The 22982-nt window shown below is 45.3% G+C and overlaps 1 protein-coding gene across 2 annotated transcripts in view; it reads left to right on the plus strand.

The window, feature by feature from the left end:
• The window catches only part of CRYL1 (crystallin, lambda 1), a 111078-nt gene that overhangs the window by 65837 nt on the left and 22259 nt on the right, over nucleotides 1-22982 (plus strand). Inside the window, exons 4-5 of one of the 2 annotated variants that reach the window (XM_011951335.1) lie at nucleotides 10825-10986; nucleotides 18188-18382. In XM_011951335.1, the coding sequence (XP_011806725.1) occupies nucleotides 10825-10986; nucleotides 18188-18382 (357 nt within the window). The remainder of the gene's footprint in view (nucleotides 1-10824; nucleotides 10987-18187; nucleotides 18383-22982) is intronic. The other variant, XM_011951336.1, reaches the window with a different exon arrangement.

The following is a 22982-nucleotide window of genomic DNA, read 5'->3' on the forward strand; positions in this document are numbered from 1 at the left end:
TTGGCTTTGTTGATGATCCAATGGTTGTAGGGCTGACGCTTTATTTCTGGGTTCTTTATTCTGTTCAATTGATCTATGTGTCTGTTTTTGTACCAATATCATGCTGTTTGGTTACTGTAGCCTTATAGTATCATTTGAAGTCAGATAATATGATGCCTTCAGCTTTGTTCTTTTTGCTTAGGATTGCTCTGCTTATTCAGGCTCGTTTTTGGTTCCATATGAATTTTAGAACAGTTTTTTCGAGTTTTCTAAAAAATGATGTTGATAGCTTGATAGGGATAGCGTTGAATCTGCAGATTGTTTTGGGCCGTATGGCCATGTTAACAATATTAATTCTTCCAATCCGTGAGCATGGAATACTTTTTCATTTTTTTGTGCTATCTGTGATTTCTTGTGGCAGTGTTTTTTAGTTCTCCTTATAGAGATCTTTCACCTCCTTGGTTAGAAGTATTCCTAGATATTTTAGGTTTTTGGTGGCTATTGTAAATGGGATTGTGTCCTTGATTTGGCTCTCAGCTTGAACATTATTGGTGTATAAAAATGCTGCTGATTTTTGTACATTGGTTTTGTATCTTGAAACTTTATTGAAGTCATTTATCAATTTCAGGAGCCTTTTGATGGAGTCTTTAGGGTTTTCTAGGTATAGAAGAATAGCATCAGTGAATAAATTCGATGTCTTCTTTTTCTATTTGGATGCCTTTTATTTTTTTCTCTTGCCTGATTGCTCTGGCTAGAAATTCCAATCTGTCTTCTATTTGATGTGTTTAAATCATTTACATGTAATGTGACTATTCATACAGGTGGCTAAAAACGTAACAGCAGTTTTCTGCTTGTTCCATCTGCTCTTTGTTTCTTTTTCCTGCTTTTGTGTTAATGGAACGTTTTTATGGTTCTATTTTATCTTCACTATTGATTCATTATTTATACGTCCTTTTAAAAATTTTAGTAATAACTGTAGGATTTGAAGTATACATCTTTAGTTAATCAGAGGTCACCTTCTAATATTAGACTTTCATATTCGTTGTGCCATTGTTGTCCATTTACTTTTACGTGTGCATTTACAATGAATTGCTGCTATTTTTGCTTTCAGTATTTTGGTATGTTTTAGAGCAACTGAAAACAGGAAAGCATTTATTTTACCTTCAATTATTTCATTTCTAGTATGAGTCTCACTCTGTCACCCAAGCTGGAGTGCAGTGGCTTGATCTTGGCTCACTGCAACCTTCGCCTCCTGGGTTCAAGTGATTCTCCTGCCTCAACCTCCCAAGTAGCTGGGATTACAGGAATACGCCACCATGCCTGGTTAATTTTTTTATTTTTAGTAGAGACAAGGTTTCACCATGTTGGCCAGGCTGGTCTCGAACCCCCGACCTCAGGTGATCTGCCCGCCTTGGCCTCCCAAAGTGGTAGGATTACAGGCGTGAGCCACCACGCCCGGCGTATTCTTTATTTCTTTGTGTAGATCCAATTTTCTGTCTGATACCACGTTTTCTTCTACCTGAAGACTTTCTTTTTTTTTTTTTTTTTTTTTTTAAAAAAAGAAATAAAAGATTGGGAGTAGTTCTTTAAATGTTTGGCTGAATATGATTACGCCATTCTCCTGCCTCAGCCTCCCGAGTAGCTGGGACTACAGGTGCCCGCCACGTCGCCCGGCTAGTTTTTTGTATTTTTTAGTAGAGACGGGGTTTCACCGTGTTAGCCAGGATGGTCTCGATCTCGGGACCTCATGATCCACCCGTCTCGGCCTCCCAAAGTGCTGGGATTACAGGCTTGAGCCACCGCGCCCGGCCAAGACTTTCTTTTAAAAATTATTGTAGATTGATTAGGTCTGCTGAAAATGAATTCCATAAGTTGTTTCTCTCAGAATAATTTTAATTTCTTCTCCACTTTTGAAAGACATTTTTACTGGGTATAGAATTCTAGGTTGATAGTTTTTTTTCTTTCAGCACTTAAAAAATGTCATTGCATTGTCTTCTGTCTTGCATTATCTCTAACAAAAAGTCTATATTAAACCTCACCTTTGTTTTTATGTATATAATGTGACTTTTTCCTCTTACTGTTTTCAGTATTTCTCTTTGTCTTCTGTTTTCAGCAATTTGAATATGGTATACCTAGGTATGTGGAAACTTTTTGGAAGGGAGAGGTGTATATTCTACTTTGTGTTCTGTGACCTTCTTGGATATGTAATTTGGTTACTCTCATTAGTTTTGGAATATTCTTAGCTATCATTCCTTTTAATTTTTTTCTGTCCAATTCCTGTTTCTTTTACTTCTGAGGTCCCAATGACACATATGTTAGATTATTTGATACTTTCACTGAAAGTCTTGGATGCTCTGTTTATTATTCTCAGTCTCCTTGCTCTTTTTCATTTTGTGTGATTTACATTGACTAACCTTTAAGTTCAAAGATTCTTTCCTCAGCTGTGTTGAGTCTACTGATGAACCAGTCAAAGACATTCTTCATCTCTGTTACTTTGTTTTTCAGTTTTAGCATTCTCTTTGATTCTCTGCTGAAATTACCCATATGATCTTGCATGTTGTCTAGCATTGTCATTAGATATTAATCATAGCTATTTTAACTTTACTGTCAGATTTTTCCAATATCGGAGTCATGTCTAAAGATCACTCTCTCGGGTGTGTGTTGTTTTTCTCCTGCTTTTTTGTATACCTCATGATTTTTTGTTTTTGAAAGTCAGATACAGGAATAGGAGAGTAGATACTGAGGCAAACAGTTTTTATGTCTGTGAATTGGCAAGCATTTTCTTCTGCTCTGCTTTCGTTGTGGGCATTTGATTTAATTTAGTTGGGAATTGAGCAAGGTGTCAGGTTTGCAGTTGTTATGGTTATCCTTAGTGCATTAGAGGTTTCAAGTTCCTCTAGTAATGCCTTGTGTTTAAGATGAGGACTGGTTGGCCAGAGGGTTTTGTGGGGTTTTTTTCCTCCTTAATATCTGCTCCACCTTTTGCTTTCAGTTTTCCCTCTGCACTTCCCTCACAGAGGATCTCTTTTCATGTTCTTGTTCTGTCCCTCTCCCAGAAGTATTATTCTGTTACTTTTTACTTAATACTTGTCAGCCTAGGGAGGGGGAGTGGTGGAAGGGCTTTGATTTAGTTGTAGGAGGCACTGTGTCCCTGGAACTTGGGGGTCGGACCTACTCAGTGCTCCTGGCTCTCCCTGCGGTCGGGGTGAGGGTGAGCAGTATCTTTTCCTGCCTCTCCCCCAGGGATAAAGGTTTTTATTTCTGTTCTCTTTCCCCAAATGCTATAAGTTTTCAATAATGGGAGTTTGTGTGCTGTTGTCTCCAGTCACTTCAGTGAATTAAACTGTATTTGTATCATATATTGAATGAATCAGATGTTAGGTTGCTCTCGATGTCACAAAGAAACTCTGTTGGTCCTGATTATTTCCCTTAGATTTTTCCTGTGGACATCTGAACTTTAAGAAATCTATGATAGTAGTCCTAAGTGGATTGGGAAGTCAGTGAGCCTCATCATCTACTGGTAGGATTGCCTGTCAGCTGCCCTGTGCCAGAAGTAATTCTGTTAATCTGTTCGCAGCTCCAAAAGCTGTTGCAGCATGGACTAGAACATTTCAGTTGCTGGTTAAATCTTTCCGGCATATGTATAAACTTAAATAATTGCCAAAAAAAATTCCAACTAGATTATAAAATGGTTTCACCACAAATGAAGGGCTGTTTCTTTTTCAGTACTTAGTAGCCACAATGAAGATTTTGAAGTGTCTCTGAAGCACTATCCCCAAATTAAAGGCTCTAGTCAATGCAAAAAATCATCTTGGTAAGTCGTTAATAAGAACACACGCTGTACCAACAAGCATAATTAGAGCCTCGAGATTAACAACATTGCAGTCCTTCTTGATTTAAAAAACAAAAAAACTTCTAGAGGCGAGTCACAGTTCTTAAATTAAAAGGGAGATAAGTCCTATTTTAAGAATGGAGAGCCCAGGTGTGAGAATGAGCTGACGCCAACTGTTGTCACCCTATTGGTCATCAGCTGATTCTCTGGTCTGGCTAGTTCTCCCATTCTGTTCAATGGGGAAGGCTCAGTCCCTCAACAAAGAAGAATCCCTCTTCAAAAGCATGCAAGGACAGTCAGAGTACCAACCAGTGGGGACCTTTTCCTTATTTTACCCAGCTATGTGTGTCATTCAGACTAGTCCACCAGATAATTTTTAGCCGGGCATAGTGGCTCATGCCTATAACCCCAGCACTTTGGGAGACCAAGGCAGGTGGATCACCTGAGGTCAGGAGTTTGACACCAGCCTGGCCAATATGGCAAAAACCCGTCTCTACTAAAAATACAAAAATTAGCCAGGCGTGGTGGCACAGGCCTATAATCCTAGCTACTCGGGAGGCTGAGGCAGGATAATCATTTGAACCTGGGAGATGGAGGTTGCTGTGAGCCAATATTGTGCCACTGCACTCCGGCCTGGGTGACAGGGCAGGACTGTGTTACTAAATAAATAAATAAATAAAAGATAATTTTAAAAAATCTCCTGAAAACTATTTTGGGTTTTAAAATAAGTAAAGTAGTGCCCATTCTCATCTTGCATACTATGGTTAGCTTTAAAGCAGCTTAGTGTATAGTTATGTGTGTTTCACCATTGCATTCACTTAAGCAGTATTGTTGGTTAGGTAAAGATCTGTAGGAAGCCAGCTTGAAGACAGAACCACCTGGGCTAGTTAATAATATCCACACATCTGTCCGTTGTTAACCCCACTAACCATGCCAGGAAATTCTTTGATTCTTTCATGATGAGCCAGCTAATTTTTATTATTTAGTTGTTGAATTTTCATTCGATTTTTGTTATAGTTTTACTTTATGCTGAAATTGTTTAATATCCTTTTAGTTTTTTAAACATCTTATAGTTATTTCACAATTTATGTCTGAAACTATCATTATCCGAATGCCCTCTGCATCTGTTTCTAAAGCCTGTTTTCTCTCTTGGTTTTCATTCAAGTCTTCACCAATATTGTCTGTCTGTTTGAGTATGAGGCATTGCTTATGAAAAGCTAGGGCTCTGGCTGATGTTATCATGCTCCAGAGAAGCTTCACTAGAAGGCAGGTAGGCTAGGAGCATATCTCCCTAACTTTACTGTGTATTGAGATAAATTGAGACTAAATTTCAGTCCTTGTGAAGACTGGTCTGTTTTTTGTTACTATTATTCCTAGTATAAGGGATGCTCAAGGGATATAGCCCTTGAGGGTTCCAACTGGAAGCCTGGGTCAGTTACCAGGCCCTGAATGTCAACATTTCTCCCAGCACTCTGAGTATGTTAAAAGCTCTGTCTGTCATTTTAGTCATTTTGTCTGTGCTTCTGAAATAAACAGCTGCCTCATAGGTAAAAGTGGTACCAAATGTTAAGCCTCGTGTCTCGGATCCCCACTATCTGGATCTTGGAAATAAACCTGAATTTTCAAAAGTGAAAATGCTACCATGAGTTACTAATGTCCTTCACATAACTTTTTATTTTCCATTCTTCTTTAAAACTCACACTTTACTTAAGAGTCTCCACTTTTATGTTTTGTGCTATTCCCAGCACTTTGTGAAAAATAACAAAGGGATTTATTACAGGCTCACTCCTATAATTCCAGCACTTTGGGAGGCTGAGGTGGGCGGATCACCTGAGGTCAGGAGTTCGAGACCAGCCTGGCCAACATGCTGAAACCCCGTCTCTACTAAAAATACAAAAAATTAGTTCGGCATGGTGATGCGCACCTGTAATTCCAGCTACTCTGGAGGCTGAGTCGGGAGAATCACTTGAACCCAAGAGGCGGTGGTTGCGGTAAGCCGAGATCGCACCACTGTACTCCAGCCTGGGTGATAGAGCGAGACTCCGTCCCTGAAACATTTGTATTCAAAACTCTCACTTCTTCCTTATGAGAAATACTAGAAATGCAGTAAAACTATATAATTGCAGGATTACATGGAATATTTTCAGTTGTATTATTTTTTCATGTCAAGCATTTTAACACAATTCTAAATAAGTGATTTCACAAATGGTATAAAAACACCATTGGAGTGAGGATGGGACAGACACATAATCAGACAGCAACCGATGCCTGTGCCATGCTGGCCACCTCTGGGTCCTCTGCGGCCACCTGGAGACAGGACTGCTCTTTAAAGCAAACAACAATAATCCTTGTAACGGGAACACTTCAGCCCCAGGAAGTCACATTCTGAAACTCATTCTACACTGACTTACTCTGGAAAGGTCTCTCTTGATTGGGTATAATTCCTTTCCAATTATGGCAGAACTGTTCATGGTTTGTAATATGCTTTTTTTTAAATTAAAAAATAAGCCCTTTATTTTGATTTTTAAGGAAAAAAAACGAGCTCCTGGTTAGAACACAGTGAGTTACTTGCCTGTAATGTTGAAAATAGATGCGCTCTTTCCCCTTTTACTTAACACATTATTTATTCTAGAGCAAAAAGATTCTTCTTTTTTTTTAAATAAATAATTATGGTGTCCACCTCTTAAAAAAGTGTTGTCGTAGCAGTCTATTAATCTGACAGATGTTAAAGATTGTACTCCTGGGAGAAATGATGAAGAGAAACTGGGGTGTTAATTAGGCAGATTTAAGCCAGAGATGTAACTGGTGCTAACAGAGTTTACAATGTAGAATGCCTCCAGCTTCAGCCTGAGAGTGGATTTCCTTCTGCTATCATTGCAGTAGGATTCTAATTCATATTTCCTTTCTTACCGTGTCTTTTCCTCTTAAAATTATCCAATAATCTTCTTTGCATGTAAAGTACCCTAAGTATTGAAGTCTTCTAATCTGTTTTTTCTTTCTGTAAAGCACATTGAAGGCTGCTTCCAGATATTTTGCACTAGCAAATACAGATTTTCTAGCAACAGGATGCCTATTTAAAATGCCTGGATTGGCTGGGTGCGGTGGCTCACACCTGTAATCCCAGCACTTTGGGAGGTTGAGGTGGGCAGGTCATCTGAGGTCAGGAGTTCGAGAACAACCTGGCCAGCATGATGAAGCCCCGTCTCTACTGTTTGGTGGTGCGGGCCTGTAGTCCCAGCTACTTGGGAGGCTGAGGCAGGAGAATCTCTTGACCTAGGAGATGGAGGTTGCAATGAGCTGAGATCATGCCATTGCACTCCAGCCTGAGCAACAGAGTGAGACTCAATCTCAAAAAATAAAAATAAAAAATAAAAATAGTAAAATGCCTGGATGGATTTAAAAACAACAACAACAAACTTGACAGAATTTTTTTTTCACCATGAAAATCTATGTTTTGGAAAATGTATGTTGCATAAGCAAGTGGATAAACTTCAGAAGTGAGTACTTACCCAGCACGCCCTTCCCCTGGGAATGGTCCAGGTAGCAGACTTGCTGGGGCTGTGCCAGTTTTCCACATCAGGGCCGTAATGAGTTGAATTAACCACACAGGTAACTTTCACTAACCATAAAACACTGAAGCTTATAATTGATTTACTTTAAAAATACAAGTTAGAGAGCATTAAAAGTAATGCCTAGAATAGCATCATGTCGTTGTTTTCCCTTCAAGAAAGGCAGGGAAATGCCACATACAGTGTCTAAACTCTGCCTCACCTGTCAGCTGCTCATACTGCCTGAGCCAGTGATCAGTCTAAGGAAGAGGGTGACCCTTTTGACAGAACAGTTGTGAGAACTGGGAAGTGGCATTGTGCTTTACCTCTCCCCAGAGTTTTATTTGTCAAAATCTGGGCGTGCCGATGGTGGTTGTGCATGAGAATATTATTTGTCATGAGTTGCGTCTCCCTCCCCCGCCTCAAAACCAACAAAACCCAAACAAACAAAAGTCAGTGCTTTGAAAGATGCTGTCAATCTTTAATTAAGCAAAATCAAGCTGATTACCTTTAGTAGTGGTAGAATTTTTGCCAGTGCTTCACGTTTGGTGCCTGTCTCTAGAAAGAGCCCATGAAAGACAGAGTTGAGAGTGCATGGGGCGCATCTCTCTGGTTTGCAGAGGGAGTGCAGGTACCTTCTCAGCTGTCTCACTGACATTCTTCCCTGCCTGTCCTCCCAGTCCCTTTAGGGCAAAGAGAATGATGGCAGCTTCTCTGAGTTTTGTAACCAACTGCAAGTGAGGAAGGTCCTGATAAATTTGTCAGACTCCCTTTCTCAGACCAAGGGTATCTGAATGAATAATAGCAAGGAAATAAACTCAGCCGTGACATGGACAGCATCCTTATAACCCCAGCCCAGCACATCCAACACAATTGGGTCACTCTTAAAAACAGCAACAACCACAGCAACAAAACTTCAAGCAAATGTGCCATTAAAAACTCTTACATAATTGGAACAGATTTGAGTTTCCTCTGGTTCAGGTTTTCTTGCCTCTTTGATAATCAAATGATCTGAAGAAAGGCATAGAATTTCAGGGGAGAATCTGCATGACAGGCTTACAATAAGGCTATTCATGGAGACTCTTTTATTAGCTTACACAGGATCTGCATCATTCTTCGTCTCTGGCTTTGCTACAAGGCTCCATTTAAACTTAACCCAACTTGCAGACTTAACTGATCCAGGAATGACTCAATACAATGAGCCAGCTACTGTAGCTCTTTTTCCCCCTTTGATAAGGGGAGTTAACACAATGGGCTTTACAGTTCTTAAATGACTGATTTTTTTTTTTCTGTCTTTGAGATGTGGTGCTTATGCGACCTTTTGTTTCTTTAAAAAGATTCACATGGTTTGATTATATTTTTAAAAAGTATAAAAAAATCCAATATGGGCTCCCTACCCTTACAATAAAACTTGTAAAATCTTGTAGATAATATAGATGCAAAATTCATGTCACACTGTTTACACAGCTGATTTCAGTATGTTAGATATTATTAACTATTAGCATTATTCAATTAAACTTGAAAACATTTATTTTTGAAGGGTGATTCTGATACAATTTCTAGTAGTACTTCGGCATTGAATTTCACATCTGCACAATTCTTATCTGCTGGTGTTTATACTGTATTCATGACCTCATATGATATGTAAATTTAACATTTTAGTGAAATGGATCAGGTGGTTAGGGACCATGAGATGGCTGCAGTGCTAATAACCTTCCCATTTCCCATCAGGGCACCTTGTTTATCCCTGAATAGTTGGGATGGAGAGGAGACCCTTGGGCTTGAGGATGCGTTTCATGGCACACTGTACCGAGAGCATTAAGGACTGACACTTTGGATACACACCTCAGAAGAGTGGTTCCCAAACTTTAGTGGGAACAGGAATCATCAGGGATGCTTGTTAGAACCGCAGATGCCTGGAACCCACCCCCAGAGACTCTGATTCAGTGGGTCCGGGATGGGAGCCCAAGAATTTGCATCTTTAACAAGCCAGGCAGTTGATTCTGATGGGATGGTTATTGCACCACACTGAGAGTCATTCTCCTGAAGTCACTGGGGAATGCTGGGAGGCCCTAGCTCCTCCCCTGCAGCACCTGTTGCCCCGAGGTGAGCAGGGACCTTGGTTAGGAGTGGCTCCTGGTGTGATCCCAGAGGTGCAGATGTCAGGAGGGGAAGGACAGCTCTGGTATTTCCAAAGCGTCAGAGCAGCTCTTGCATCTTCCCCTGGTCTGCTTCCATCCACAGCAGGACGGTGTCCTCTTCACCCTCATGTGGCAGGGAACACGCCTCACCTGCGGGCCAGTGCTGGGGGTTAGAAGATGTGGCAGGGAACACGCCTCACCTGCGGGCCAGTGCTGGGGGTTAGAAGATGTCATCTCACTCTCACTCTAGTTTTGTAATTGGAACTTGAGAGTGGTTGTTATCTGCAGTATTCAATCCAAATTTGCATCTTTATCCCACTCCCCTACCCCGATTAACATACTTTTGGATTTTTGGAAATGGAGATCTTTTTCAAAAGGATCTCCAATTAGAAATGGATTCTCAAGAAGCCTTTTGGGAATTATGGATGTAACATGTTTGTTCATTTCATGGAGATGAGATTTTTCCTTGAAGATCTGTTGATCTGATGGTCAAAGCAGATAGGGAAAATAAATGTTGATGATAACTACTGATGTTTTTAGCAGTTTGCCTGGGGTGCTGTTGTGTGTTTTGTTTGTAGAATCCACCCCCATATCGTTGGCAGACTTTTTTATTATGAGAATTTCCAGGCTATTCAAAATTAGAAAGTACAACAAACTCCCATATATTCATCACCCACTTGCCAGAGTTATCAAGATTTATCATATTTTCCAGCAGCGTTTTCTTGTCCTTAAATCTTGCTGGTGGATTTTGTAAGGCAGAACAAGTAAAATCTTTTCTTCTCCTATGGAAAGGTTCATGGCTGAGGGCCCTATAACAAAAGATAGATGAACGAGAGAGAAACATAGAGATGTATTTATTGTAAGTTTTACACGACACATGCTTAGGTTTGATAAAGAATGGACAGTGTTTCAGAGGTATGCTAGGACAAAGGGTATGATCTAGCTGGCATTAAACTAGAGGGAAGTTGGCAAGGCCTGTTTGTTCAGATTCTCCCCTGTGTCCTTGCATCTTCAGAGACAAGGAGATTGTTTTTCTCTGGGTGTAGGGAGGGGACCTCTGGTATGAGGGTCTTATGACCTGCTTCAACGGAAGGGCAGAAAATTCTTCTACAGCCTGCTTTAGGGGAGGAGAGAGCAAAGGTCAGAGGGACCTCCCTGCTTCAGCTGTTTTCTCAAATGCCAAGTTGCCATATTTTGGGATAACATGTCCTGAACCTTATCATTTTCAAAGTGGTTCATTTGAGGAATGAAACAAACATGAAATGCTTTGCTTGGGGCCTGAGTTGAGTGGTCATGAATAGTCATTTCAATGTGTCCTTTTCAGGAGTGTGTTCCAGAAGACCTAGAGCTGAAGAAGAAGATTTTTGCTCAGTTAGATTCCATCGTTGATGATCGAGTGATCTTAAGCAGTTCCACTTCTTGTCTCATGCCTTCCAAGTTGTTTGCTGGCTTGGTCCATGTCAAGCAGTGCATCGTGGCTCATCCTGTGAGTATTTTAAATCTGGAGGATTGATTGTATCTCATTCTGTTTTTTATTTTTTATTTTTTATTTTTTTTTTGCGGGGGAGGGGGTCAATAACTTGTGAGTAATCCATTAGTCTTTTAAACTGCTTTATTAAGATATAATTCACTTATACAGTTCGCCAATTCAAATTGTGCAGTTCAGTGGTACTTACTGTATTTACAGAGTTGCACAATACCAGTATTTTAAAAAAGAATTTTATCCCAAAATTCCTTGGATTTGTATCTGTGTACCTAACGTGCAACGGAATAGAGTGAGCAATGCTTTGAGACTTTCACCCCCAAGTAACTGTGTAGCTGAGGAGACCGACTAATAAACAAATAATTCTACTGTCAATATAAAAGTGCTGCATCAAAAACATATACATTGTGTAGGATTCTATAGATATGTCACCTGCACTGTGTAGTTTACTCAGCACAATTCAGATGGGATCCATTTTGTTAAAATGCAGATTCTGGGTCCCGCTCCTGAGATTCTGACTGTAGGTCTGACTTTAAGGACTTTTTCCCCTTGTGGTTCCCTTCCACCCACTCATTGTTATTTACTGTGCAAGCTTATTTGCCAGGAGTACATTATGAGGTGCCTTGGACAATCAGTTTCAAATTGGCATGCAAGCACTCAAGGAATCTTTTAGCGGTTAACGTGCTGAAGTGAGGAAAGGGGAATGAGAGAGGAGATTCAGTCAATGACATTTGAGCCCCAGCTGTGAGCCCAGTGTGACCTTGGAGAACCAGGACGCCTGTTCGAACGGGAAAGGTGACTTAGCTCAAGCTGTGATAACTATAATAGTACAAAATAGTGACCACACCCTTGGCATCACCAGGTTGTCAGAGGTTTGGATCAGGGAGAAGCAACACAGAGGGCCCAGCCTGGCTAGGAACTGGTTGGGCTGATGAAGGGATGAGAGGGTCCGAGGCTGGGGAAGAGCATAAGCAAAGACCCTGGGCCAAGGACGCTCTCGGTGTGCAGAATTGTGGGAGGCCAGCCTGGTGGTATGAGCACACATGCCTCGGAGCCATGGGAGAACCCTGGAGGGCTCAGTAATGGTTGGGTCTGGAGAATCATGAGGGTTACTCTGAAGAGCTGGGACAGACAGCTTGGGTCCAGAGCATCAGTGTGATGTAGTGGAAGTGCTGCTTGGGGAGGGTAACATGAAGGTCCTTCCTGGGATGAAGACGGGTCAGAGAGGGGAGCAATGAAGTCACAGGAGTCGAGCAGTATTCCCAGCATGAGTGACCATGGCCTAGGATCAAGAGCTGGGCAATTCCTCTGAGCAAGAGCCATTTCGAGTGTGGAGGTAACAGACGCCTACCACATCTGTAGATGCCCGCCAGGCTTTATGTGCTAAGAAGAGCAGCAACTTGGAACACCATTTACATAGCTGCATGGTCCTGGGAGAGACGATGGAAAGAATGAGGAGTGGTTATAAACTAAGGAGGCTGAGATGCATGAAAATAGAAGAGAACCCGTCACATTTGGTTACCACTCAAATACGAGTGAGATTAGCATTACGAGGGACCCTAATTGAAAGCGAGTCCTGAGAAGCCTGCCGTGCCTTTGCTTTGGTGACATACACACGTCTGCAGAAAGGGGTCCTGGAGGCCTCAGCACTTTCGAGGTTGCTGCTTGATTGCTTCAGTGGAAGGGGTCAGCCTCGTAATTTCTAACCCATGTTCTTGCTTCTAAGTTAGTTCAAAACAAAACTAATCTAATAAAGTTGTTCAGAAAATACCTCCTGAGTTCTTTGACGAGACCTTTACTGTGTCTCTTTAATTTTAAATTGCCAGATGGGTGAGAGGACACTTGAGTCACTTTCTTCTCCCTCACACCCAACCCAGTCCCTTGACCAGCAGGAGCTGGTAACTGTTGAATAATGACACTTTTCTCCCTCCTTCCTACTCTTGTTCCATCCCACTATTGCTCACTTATTTAATGAAACAGCATAAAGTCCAGACCTTATTTTAAAAATTAATCTTCCCCTTTGGGAGGCCGAGGCGGGTGGATCACGAGGTCAGCAAGACCATCCTGATTAACACGGTGAAATCCCATCTCTACTAAAAATACAAAAAATTAGCTGGGCGTGGTGGCGGGCACCTGTAGCCTCAGCTACTCAGGAGGCTGAACAGGCAGGAGAATGGCGTGAACCCGGGAGGCGAAGCTTGCAGTGAGCCGAGATTGCGCCACTGCACTCCAGCCTGGGCGACAGAGCAAGATTCTGTCTCAAAATAATAATAATAATAATTTTAAAATATCTTCCTTATTGTTACAAATTATTTTTAAACAAAACCCATGTTAATGAAAGCAAATCAAATAACCCAAATTAGTCATCTTTGGACTTTTCCCTTTCTTTCCTCTATGTTCCAGCTGCCCACCTCTCTCTCTCTCTCTCTTTTTCTTTTTCTGTGGCTCTGTCACCCAGGCTGGAGAGCAGTGATGCCATCATAGCTCACTGCAGCCTTGAACTGCTGGCCTCAAGCAAGCCTCCTGTCTCAGCCTCCTCCCAAAGTGATGGAATTACAGGAGAAAGGCACCCTGCCTGGCCCTACCTCTTGCTCACCTCACGGGACCTCTAGGGGACTGGACAGGCAGTCCCTACAAAATCAAGACCTATTTGTGATCTCCGAGGAACCCCAGTTTCCACGAAGCCCCTAGCCCCACCCCGCAGCCAGCTAGGAGCCCACCCCGCAGCCCCCAGTCCCCGCTTGGGGCCCTTTGTTTCCATCATTTGTGATTTTTTCCTGGGCCGAAAATAGGATGAAGAAAAAGGAGGCTTGTTCATGCTGTGACAAAAGTGGCTATTCAGCAAATTGGAAAGGTTGCTTCTGCCTCTGCCCATACAGAGAAGCCTGCAGCCCTCGTTGCACGGCCACGGCCACGTGTTCCCTGGGGCGGGGCCAGACTTCCGGTCCGTGGATTGGGAACGGCGCTGGCCAGGCGGGCACGCACTCCCAGCGCAGGAGTTCGGGCTGGGTTTTAGGGTGTGCTTCCGGGACTGGAGCTGCTGGTGGCCACACTGCAGGCCCAGGAAGAGGGCTGTTCGTGCAGGCCGGCTGTGTTCTGGACATTCTCTTCTCCTGTGTCTTTTGTGTTGTTTCCTCGACTCCTCGTGGCAGTGACTGGAATTCCCACGTGGAGGGGCTGGGGGAGGAGGATGTGCCGGCTGGGACCTGTCAGTGACCACGGTGTGCACGTTGCGTCGCAGTCTCAGGCCTTATTGAGCTCTGGTTAGCATTGGCAGAGTGGCAGTTTTCTACTGATAGTTCAGCTTTACAAAGAGGCTCCCTCGGTTTTTCTCCTCCTTAGTTCAGTCTGGGAAGACGATGGCCCGACGGGACTAGTGGGGTCTTTGGAGCCCACCAAGTACTGTGCAGTATGGACGGGTCTGCCTGGGAAAGGGGCCGCGGCTGGCAGACTGGGGTGTGCGGTGGGCGTGGGGGGAGAGGCCACCAGTTAGCCCCGTCCCCCGCCCCAGCCCGTGCTTGGCCTTTTCGGGCTCACCTCACGCCTGACACTGAAGTCATCTGCCCTGGTATTGTTGGCAAATATTGGACGTATGGGCTTGCTGTTTGCCAAGCGCCCGTGCCGTGCGTCCCTCTGCACATCTGCGCGCCCCGGCGGCCGCTCGGAGCTGCCTTTGACCCTCCCTGCGAGCGCGCCGCGGAGAGGATGGGCTGTCCACGAAGCGTGGAACACCGAGGGCCGGCAAGTCTGCAGCCCGGCTGCCTCCCGCGGGGGCGCTGTCGGCCCTGGGGTCCTCGCCGTTTTGGTTGGTCCCGGCGCCGGGGGAAGGGAGTCTCTGCGGGCGGCGGCGCTGTCGGCGCGGTCACACGGCCCCGGGCGGCGGGGAAGAATGCGCCCCTTGTGCTCCCCCGGCCTGCGCAGGCCCAGGCCCAGGCCCCTGGCGGCGCTGCCGTGGTATTTGTCTAACCCTTTCGGGGGCGTGTTTCTGAGTCCACCTCGCGCATTCCCACACGGAAGGTTGGGGGCGGGGGAAGCTGCCTCCTCTCGTCGCTGGTCTCCTCCCCTCCCCGCTGCGGTGGTCAATTCAAAGGGCACCTGACCTGACTGACAAGATTGACCTCTTGGGTCAGAGGCCCAGGACTGAGGTTAGGGAGACTGTGTCCCAGCCAGGAGACCCCAAGGTCCTTTTGCGGCGACTTCGGCAGGTGGACACGCAGGTGTGGATGGAAGTCGGGGTGGATGGAAGTCCGTTTCACGGGGGCTGGGTGGGGCCCAGTCTCTGGCCTCTGCATCCTACTCAGCCGCGTGCTTTATCGTGGGTGCTGGGGAGCCCTGCAAGATTTTTCGCTGGAGTCATGAGCAAAGTCCTGTTTTTTACTTTTAAAGTTTGTAACTGCGGTAAAATACACATAACAATCTACCGTCTTAGCCATTTCTAAGTGTGCAGTTGGGAGGCATTAAGGACATTCTCATTAGTTAAACCACGACGACCAAGGATCCATGGAACTTTCTCGTCCTGTAAGACTGAATCCCTTACCCATGAAACCCTAACTTCCCACCGCCCCGCCCTTGCACCCAGCCGTTCTGTTTGCTGCTGTTGTGGATTGGATAGGCTCCCGCCACAACACGGATTGCTCTGGGAAGATGAGATAGAGGGGCTGAGACCCCAGCAGGAGTCCCATGAAGGGAGTGCAGAATCTATTTGGAAATGGGGGACCTGAGCGCAGGGTGGCGGTGGCAGTGGTTTTTCTGAGAGAAAAGTGAAGACAAGTAACAGGACTTCAGTAGCTGATGGTGTGTCCGGAATTGGTTCTTGCCGGTGGGTTCCTGGTCTTGGTAGGTTGTGGTCTTGCTGCCTTCGTGAACTGCAGACCTTGGCGTTGAGTGTTAACAGCTTTTAAAGATAGCACGGACCCAAAGAGTAAGCGGTAGCAAAGTTTAGTGTGAAAAACAAAAGGACAAAGCTTCCGCAGCAAAGACAGACACTGGACTTAAGCCCCAGGATGGGGTGGGGCGGTGACCAGCTTTTAGTCCCTAATTGGCCCCGCCCATGTTCCGTTTCTGTCCTATCAGAGTGCCCTTTTGCAGTCCTCCCAGCGATTGGCTACTTTTAGAATCCTGCTGATTGGTGCATTTTACAGAGCGCCGATTGGTGCGTTTTACAAAGCACTGATTGGTGCGTTTTACAATCCTCTTGTAAGACAGGAAAGTTCCTGATTGGTGCGTTTTACAATCCTTTTGTTAAGACAGACAAGTTCCCCAAGTTCACACTTGACCCAGGAAGTTCAGCTGGCCGCGCCTCTCAGTGGAAGGTGAGAGGGGCTAGGGAGAGGCAGGGGCCAGGAACACTTCTTCTGGCACTGACCTGGGTGTGGGGATGTGACACATTCTCACTGAGATCAGGAACCTCCCAGGGTGCGGGACCGTGGGGGTAACCCACATGAGACGAGTCTGTGCTGGGATGTGCCCAAGGGAAGGCATCCAGCTCCAGGGTGAGGCTGGGATCTGTGTGAGACACGCAGGTGTATTCTGTGTCCTCAAGTCTTGGTGGTGGTGACACCAGGGAGTGGGGACAGGTGGGCCACTGTGGCAGACTGGGGGTCACCATCACTCAGGGAAAGTGTGAGCAGGAAAAATTGCAGAGAAGACTGAGAGGAGGGAACTGGTGAGTTTTAAATAGAAATGCTTTCTAACTCCTTGTCTCCGTCTGTTTTTGCTACCAGCGAGGCTTACAATGTTCAAAAGACCCCAGCCCCAGCATGCCTGCTTTATATAAAATAAAGCAAAGTTCATCTGAGAAAGACACACTTCCAGTTCTTCTAATCTTGATTTTTCAAAAGGTCAGAGGTTAAGCATTTCTGTAAGAATTCAGTAAGTGACAGGTGTTTAACCGAGACATCGATTTACCATCTGTCTATTTGGAAACAGGAGCCATCTTTACTTGATTCCTGAGAGGGCAGAGCGGGTGCCCAGGATGGCCCTTATTGCTCCTTCCCTCTTCTGTGGGAGTCATCTTTAAATGGAAGCTTTTGCTCATGGAAGCATCACTGAGCAAATGTGACATTCTACTTATCACCCATATGGTGGAGGAAAACCCATTTAAAAGCACCATTTGGGGACCAGTTTCCTGTGGTATACTTGGTTCAGTGCTCAGGCCAGTCCAGTTCTACTAAGCACTGTTTTCTACGAACATTTGATAATTCTCTGTGAGGAATCTGTAAGAATAGTTTCTCAAAGTAAACCAAGAACACAAGAGTTGAATGGTAAAGTCTGGGGTCCTCCCTCGGGGCCCACTCACCTGGACAGTGCCTTCCTGTCTTGGGCTCGTTGGGGTGCTGGGGCTGCTGAGGTGTGTTGATGCTTGTTGATTTCTAGAGTGGGAAGGTGATGTTAGATTGGAAGAGGCAGACGCTTAAGGTACAATATGGAGGAATTAAGGAAATACCAGGTTTTGGGAAGACACTGCTAATAATTTATTTTTGAGATCATCTGGCACTATCACTTAGGCTGGAGTACAATGGCACAGTCATGGCTCACTGCAGCCTCCACTTCCTGGGCTTAAGTGATTCTCCCACTTCAGCCTTCCAAGTAGCTGGGACTACAAGTACACAAAACCACACCTAGCTAATTTTTTTATTTTTTGTAGTGACAGGGTCTTGCCATGTTGCCTAGGCTGGTCTTGAACTCCTGGGCTCAAGTGATCCCTCCACCTCGGCCTCCCAAAGTCCTGGGATTATAGGTGTGAGCCACCACACCCAACTTGCTAATAATTTTTAACACTGACACAGGAGAATGTCAGAGCCTGTGGTGACTGCAGATGGGAAGACATGATTCTCGGGGGAATGGGCTGCCAGGAAGCTTTGAAGACAAGACAGATGGGAGCAGACAGACTCTGTCCTGGGGAGGCCAGGGATGTGAAGACTAGCTGTAAACATACAGGATAGCAAGCTGTTCCTCCAAATTCCAACTTTGTGTTTTGGGTACTTTTTTTTTTTTTAAATAACTCCACACAATTCTGCATCAGGTTCCCTTTTTCTCTCTCCTTTGTGAACAAATTTCTTTCTCAAGTATCTTGTTGTTGGCCACTGAATCTAAAGGCACCATTCCAAAGATGCATCTGCTGCTCCTGACCGTTCAGGGTGGGTGCAGTGCCCCAAACCCAGGGTCATCTCCTTGACTCCCCCATTTCTCTCTCTCTCCTAAGGTGAATCCGCCGTACTACATCCCGCTGGTTGAGCTGGTCCCCCACCCGGAGACGGCCCCTACGACGATGGACAGAACCCACGCCCTGATGAAGAAGATTGGACAGTGCCCCATGCGAGTCCAGAAGGAGGTGGCCGGCTTTGTTCTGAACCGCCTGCAGTATGCGATCATCAGCGAGGCCTGGCGGCTGGTGGAGGTGTGTGTGCCCTTCCTCTCCTCCTGCCTCCCTTCCTTGCTCCCTTCTTCTTCCCTCCGTCCCGAAGCTGAGCAGGACAGTGAAAGTTGTTTGTTGGACAGCCTGGAAGCTGGGAAAGTCAGAGGCTGCTTGGTTCTTCTTGCTCTATTCTGGAGACCAAGGGCCAGCTTTAGAAACAAAATAAAATGCAGCAATTCATTGTCTGCCCGAGAGGTTCTTCTTACAGCCATCTGATACCAGGACGCGATGACAGGCTTCTCTCCTTCTTGCCCTTTCATAGCATTAGACATAATAACCCGTGTGGCCCACTGCATTTTCCCACAGAGTCAGCTTTTACCCCTCAGTGTTATAATTTTTCAAGAGGAAAAAAAATTATATTTTGTGTAAACGTCTGTCTCCTGAAGGAACCTAATTGTTTCAAGAGCTTGAGAAAGAAATGATGAATAGACTTGTTAGAGTAAATGCTTGTCTTACATATAAAGAGGAAATGATATATAAATATATTTAACATCATCCTCTAATGAAAGGATTTTACATGGAGGTGAAGAAATGGCCTGGCTGCACGCATTCCCGTGTACATTTGCATGAGGGGTCCTGGCACCTGGGGAGACAGGTCAGCTGGACCCCAGGACGAGGCGGAGAAGTCTCGGGATCTGGGAGTGGAACTGTCCAGCCTCCCTCATGGCACTTGCCCAGCTTCTGCAGGGGGAAGGCAAGACTCTGCCCACGCTTGTGTTGCAAAAACATTGTGGAAGGCTCAAGGGCCGGAAGTACCCAGCTGCACAGTGTGGGGAGGACGCTGCTCGGGATCGAGTCATCTGCACCTGGCTCCACAGTTCCTTGTTTGGACTCGTATGGACACAGGCCGAGCCTTGCCTGAGATGGCAACCAGGAAGCTGACCGTGCCCCAGCTTCCTGGAGTGTTGCATTTCAATTTCCCAGCAGTTCTTCCAAACCAGGCAGGTGTGCGTGACAGACGTGGCCTCCCGCAGCCTGCTTCTCACGTTGGGTTCCCTGTTAGGTTCACTGTCTGACTGGACTGTCGGGTGCATTTGCCATGCAGTTGCCTCGATTCTGTGTCTTGATCTTTAAATCCACTTAAGGCTCCTGTGTTTTCAAGAAACAGTGCTCAGATTTCCACTGTTGTGGTGGCAGTTTGAATTTCTTAGTAATTTCTTGAATATCAGTCAGTGTCAACGAATTTTTGAAGAAACAGTGATCTATCAGAACCTTCTTGGAGATTTATTTAAAATATTTCCATTTGTCTAGAAAAGGGGAACAACTTTAGACTCCTTGCCCATGTTCACTTGTTGAGTTAAAACCTTGTGGGGTTTTACAGGCAATCTCAACTTTTTATTTGTAAGACATTTTAGCACCCTGAGTAAAATCTTGCTTTCTCCAGTCTGAAAGGTGTGAGCGCATTCAAGGAAGAGTTTGGGATTCTGGTGTAAGGGGATCGGGTGGGAGGTGTCCACAAAGAACTCTCCATTGCAGAAGCCGTGGAGGCCTCTGGTGTTTCCTTTTGCTGCTGGAGGAGGGCAGGCGGGAGGGGTGAGTTGGGCTGCTCTGGTAGCTCTGCTGACTCAAACGATGTCCACCCTGCTTTCGGTTGTCCCGCTTCACGGCCGTGGCAGCCCGAGTGACGCTGGGTTGCTGGCTAGCGGGAACGTTCTTACTCCTGGCTTTCCGCGGTGACGTACCTCCTGAGAAAGTGAAGCCTGCATATGTCTCTGTGTTGGCTGCTCTGGGGACTCACATGCCTGGAGTCCCTGTAAGGAACTGAGCGCCAAAATCTAGCAGGATACAGTTTGTGACAGAACAGGAAGAGGTCAAGAGAAATGGGAAACTAAGACAATGTGAATAAAACTCAAAGAATTACCTTTGGCGAAAGTCTAGAAGATAATTTGTTTCTAAAAATAAGGATGATCTGGCTACAGGTAGCGGGCCCCAGGCAGTTCTAGAAACCGCAGGTCCTCTCCTGGCACGGGTGGGGTGGGATGGCACTACCCGGCGCCCCGAGCCCCACAGGGATGACTTCCAGGGTGTGAGGGGACTTTAGTTATGGGGCAAGGCTGGCGGAGAGGGAACATGGAGGAGTTCGGGGAGGAGGGAGGGCTTGGCGTGGTGCTGACCTGGACCATCACCGCTCAGTGGCAGCACCTCCGTTGGCCAGCTACTTCAGGAGTAGGGTCACGACCAGCGTGCCAGCACTCCAGTAGCAGGTTGGAGTTTGACCCTTGCTTGGCGTGTTAATTGGGTAGAGCCAGGATGCTTTCAGGGTAAGAGAGGGGCCAGGTGACTTGGTTCAGGGCGCTGGGGGAGCCTGCTGGAACTGGAGCACTGGTCATGACCTTGCTCCTGAAGCAGCTGCTGACATGCACTCCTGAGCATCCACATGGATACCCTGTATTCCGTAAGGCTCCGGGGCTGCGCGGCAGAACCATGCCTTGTCTCAGTGTGGCCCTAGAGAAATCTTGCCCACCATGATTGTGCCAGCCACAGTGTGCCTCCCACCTAGCAGACAGTGGTGTACCTGACACAGTTCTGGTGGGTTGTTTTAAGGATTCTTGACTTTACTGTAGGAAAATCTATGCTGCTGTGGCCGGTTTCCATGCCAGATACTGCAAGTCAGCAAACATGAGCAAACCTCTCCAGGGCCCCACCTCCCCGTCTCGCAAATCTGTACGGTTGCTCCAAGCCACAGTTGAACACAGGGTGCAATGACGCCCCCTTTGACTCACAACTTCCAAGCCAGATGAACTTGAATTTTCATTTTAGAGTCTTTCAATAGTTGAACATATATTTGGTATTTTCCAAGTTTACCTCAAAACTTTCAAGAGCAACTTTTAATAGAAAAAGGAGCAGAATTGGGGAAGTTTCACAGAAGAGACTAAGTAGGCTTGTGTGTGTTTTAAGTTGAAAAGCTCCAAAGGCCTTGCAGAGCTTCTCCTTCTCAGTGAGGCCTGGCGTGGGTTCCACGTGTGGCCAGAGTGCCTGGCCCCTGAGCTTTGACTGTAGTGAATGGAATGAGCGTTGGCAGGGGCAACCAGGGCTCACTGCCCCTCTAGGACTCACTGGTGTGGGCGCTTCTGTCTTAGGATCCTCTGGGCTCACAAAGTAAGCGGAAGTGCTGTTTGACCCTTGCGTGGCACGTTAATTGGGTAGAGCTGGATGCTTTCAGGGTAGGAGAGGTGCCAGGTGACTTGGTTCAGGGCGCTAAGGGAGCCTGATGGAAACGAGCTGTGTGCCTCTGTCCAGGCGTGTGGGTACTGGGTCAGCGGGTGAGGAAGGAATGCCATCTGCAGGTGAGGCAGCTCTCCACAAGTCATAGGAAAGTGTGAATTTCCAGGGGTCTGACCTCCAAGTTGAGGTAGGAGCTACAACAGGATGGAAGGACGGCTTGCATTTCCACCCGTGGCAGTGTCTTGCTGCTGATGTCAGGGTGGGGCAGAAGAAGCTGCGTTGCCACTCACTAAGTGGTGATAACAAGGGATCCCATGGATTGACTTTCGCGTGTTCAACTAGCCTCACATACTTGGAATAATCCTACTTGGGATTGCTGGATTCAACTTGGTTATGCTTTGTTGTGAATTTTTTTTTGCATCTAAATTCATAGGAGATATTTGCAGATTTCTTTTTTTTGTACTATCTTTATTTGATTTTGGTATCAAGGTCGTACAGGTGGAGAAGCCCAATGCTTGGGACCAGAAATATTTCAGATTTTGGATGTTTACACATTTTGGAATATTATATACTTACTGTTTTAGCATCCCTAATCCAAAAATCTGAGATCTGGAATGCTTCAGTGAGATTTCCTTTGAGTATCACGTTGGTGCTAAAAAAGTTTCAGATTTTGCAGCACTATGGGGTTCAGATTTTCAGATTAGGGATACTCAGCCTGTTCCGACTGCATAAAATGAATTGGGAAGTTCTTCCTCCTCTCTATTTTCTAGAAGAGATTGTGTATAATTTTTGTTAATGCATTTTTAGATATTTGGTAGAATTTTCCAGTGAAACCATCTGGGCCAAGGTGGGGTTCTTTTCTGGGAGCTTTCTCATTATGAATTTAATTTCTTTAATGGTTGTGGAACCATTTGGATTGTCTGTTTCATCTTGATTGAGTTTTGATGGTTTGTCGTTTCTGAGAAATTGGTCCATTTCTTTTAAGTGGTTAAGAGCGTAAAGTTCTCGGTAGTCCTCCTTTTTAGCTTTCAATGGCTGTAGGGTCTGTAGTGATATACCTGGTTTCCTTCCTGAAATTGGTGATTGGTGTGTTCTCTCTTTTTGTCTTTGTTCTCTTGCTAGAGGTTTATCAATTTTAGTGATTTTTTTTTTTTTTTTTGAGAAGCAACTTTCTGTCTCATTGATTTTTTTTTTTCCTTTTATTTTCCTGTTTTCAGTCTCACTCACTCACTCTGGGACCATATTTTTATACCTGCAGCCAAGCATTAAAGAGACATTTTAAGAAAGGGGCAGGGGTAGCAGGGAGGCTCCCTCACTGTGGGGGTTTGTGGAGGGGAGCCACACTGCCAGCCCCATTTCTAGGTCAGAAAGAGAAAGCACTGGGAATGACAAGCATTTTCTTTTCTTGTCTTTGTGG

Source organism: Colobus angolensis, unplaced genomic scaffold (genome assembly GCF_000951035.1).
Source record: "Colobus angolensis palliatus isolate OR3802 unplaced genomic scaffold, Cang.pa_1.0 Scaffold318, whole genome shotgun sequence".
In the NCBI taxonomy this organism is placed as follows: Eukaryota; Metazoa; Chordata; class Mammalia; order Primates; family Cercopithecidae; genus Colobus; species Colobus angolensis.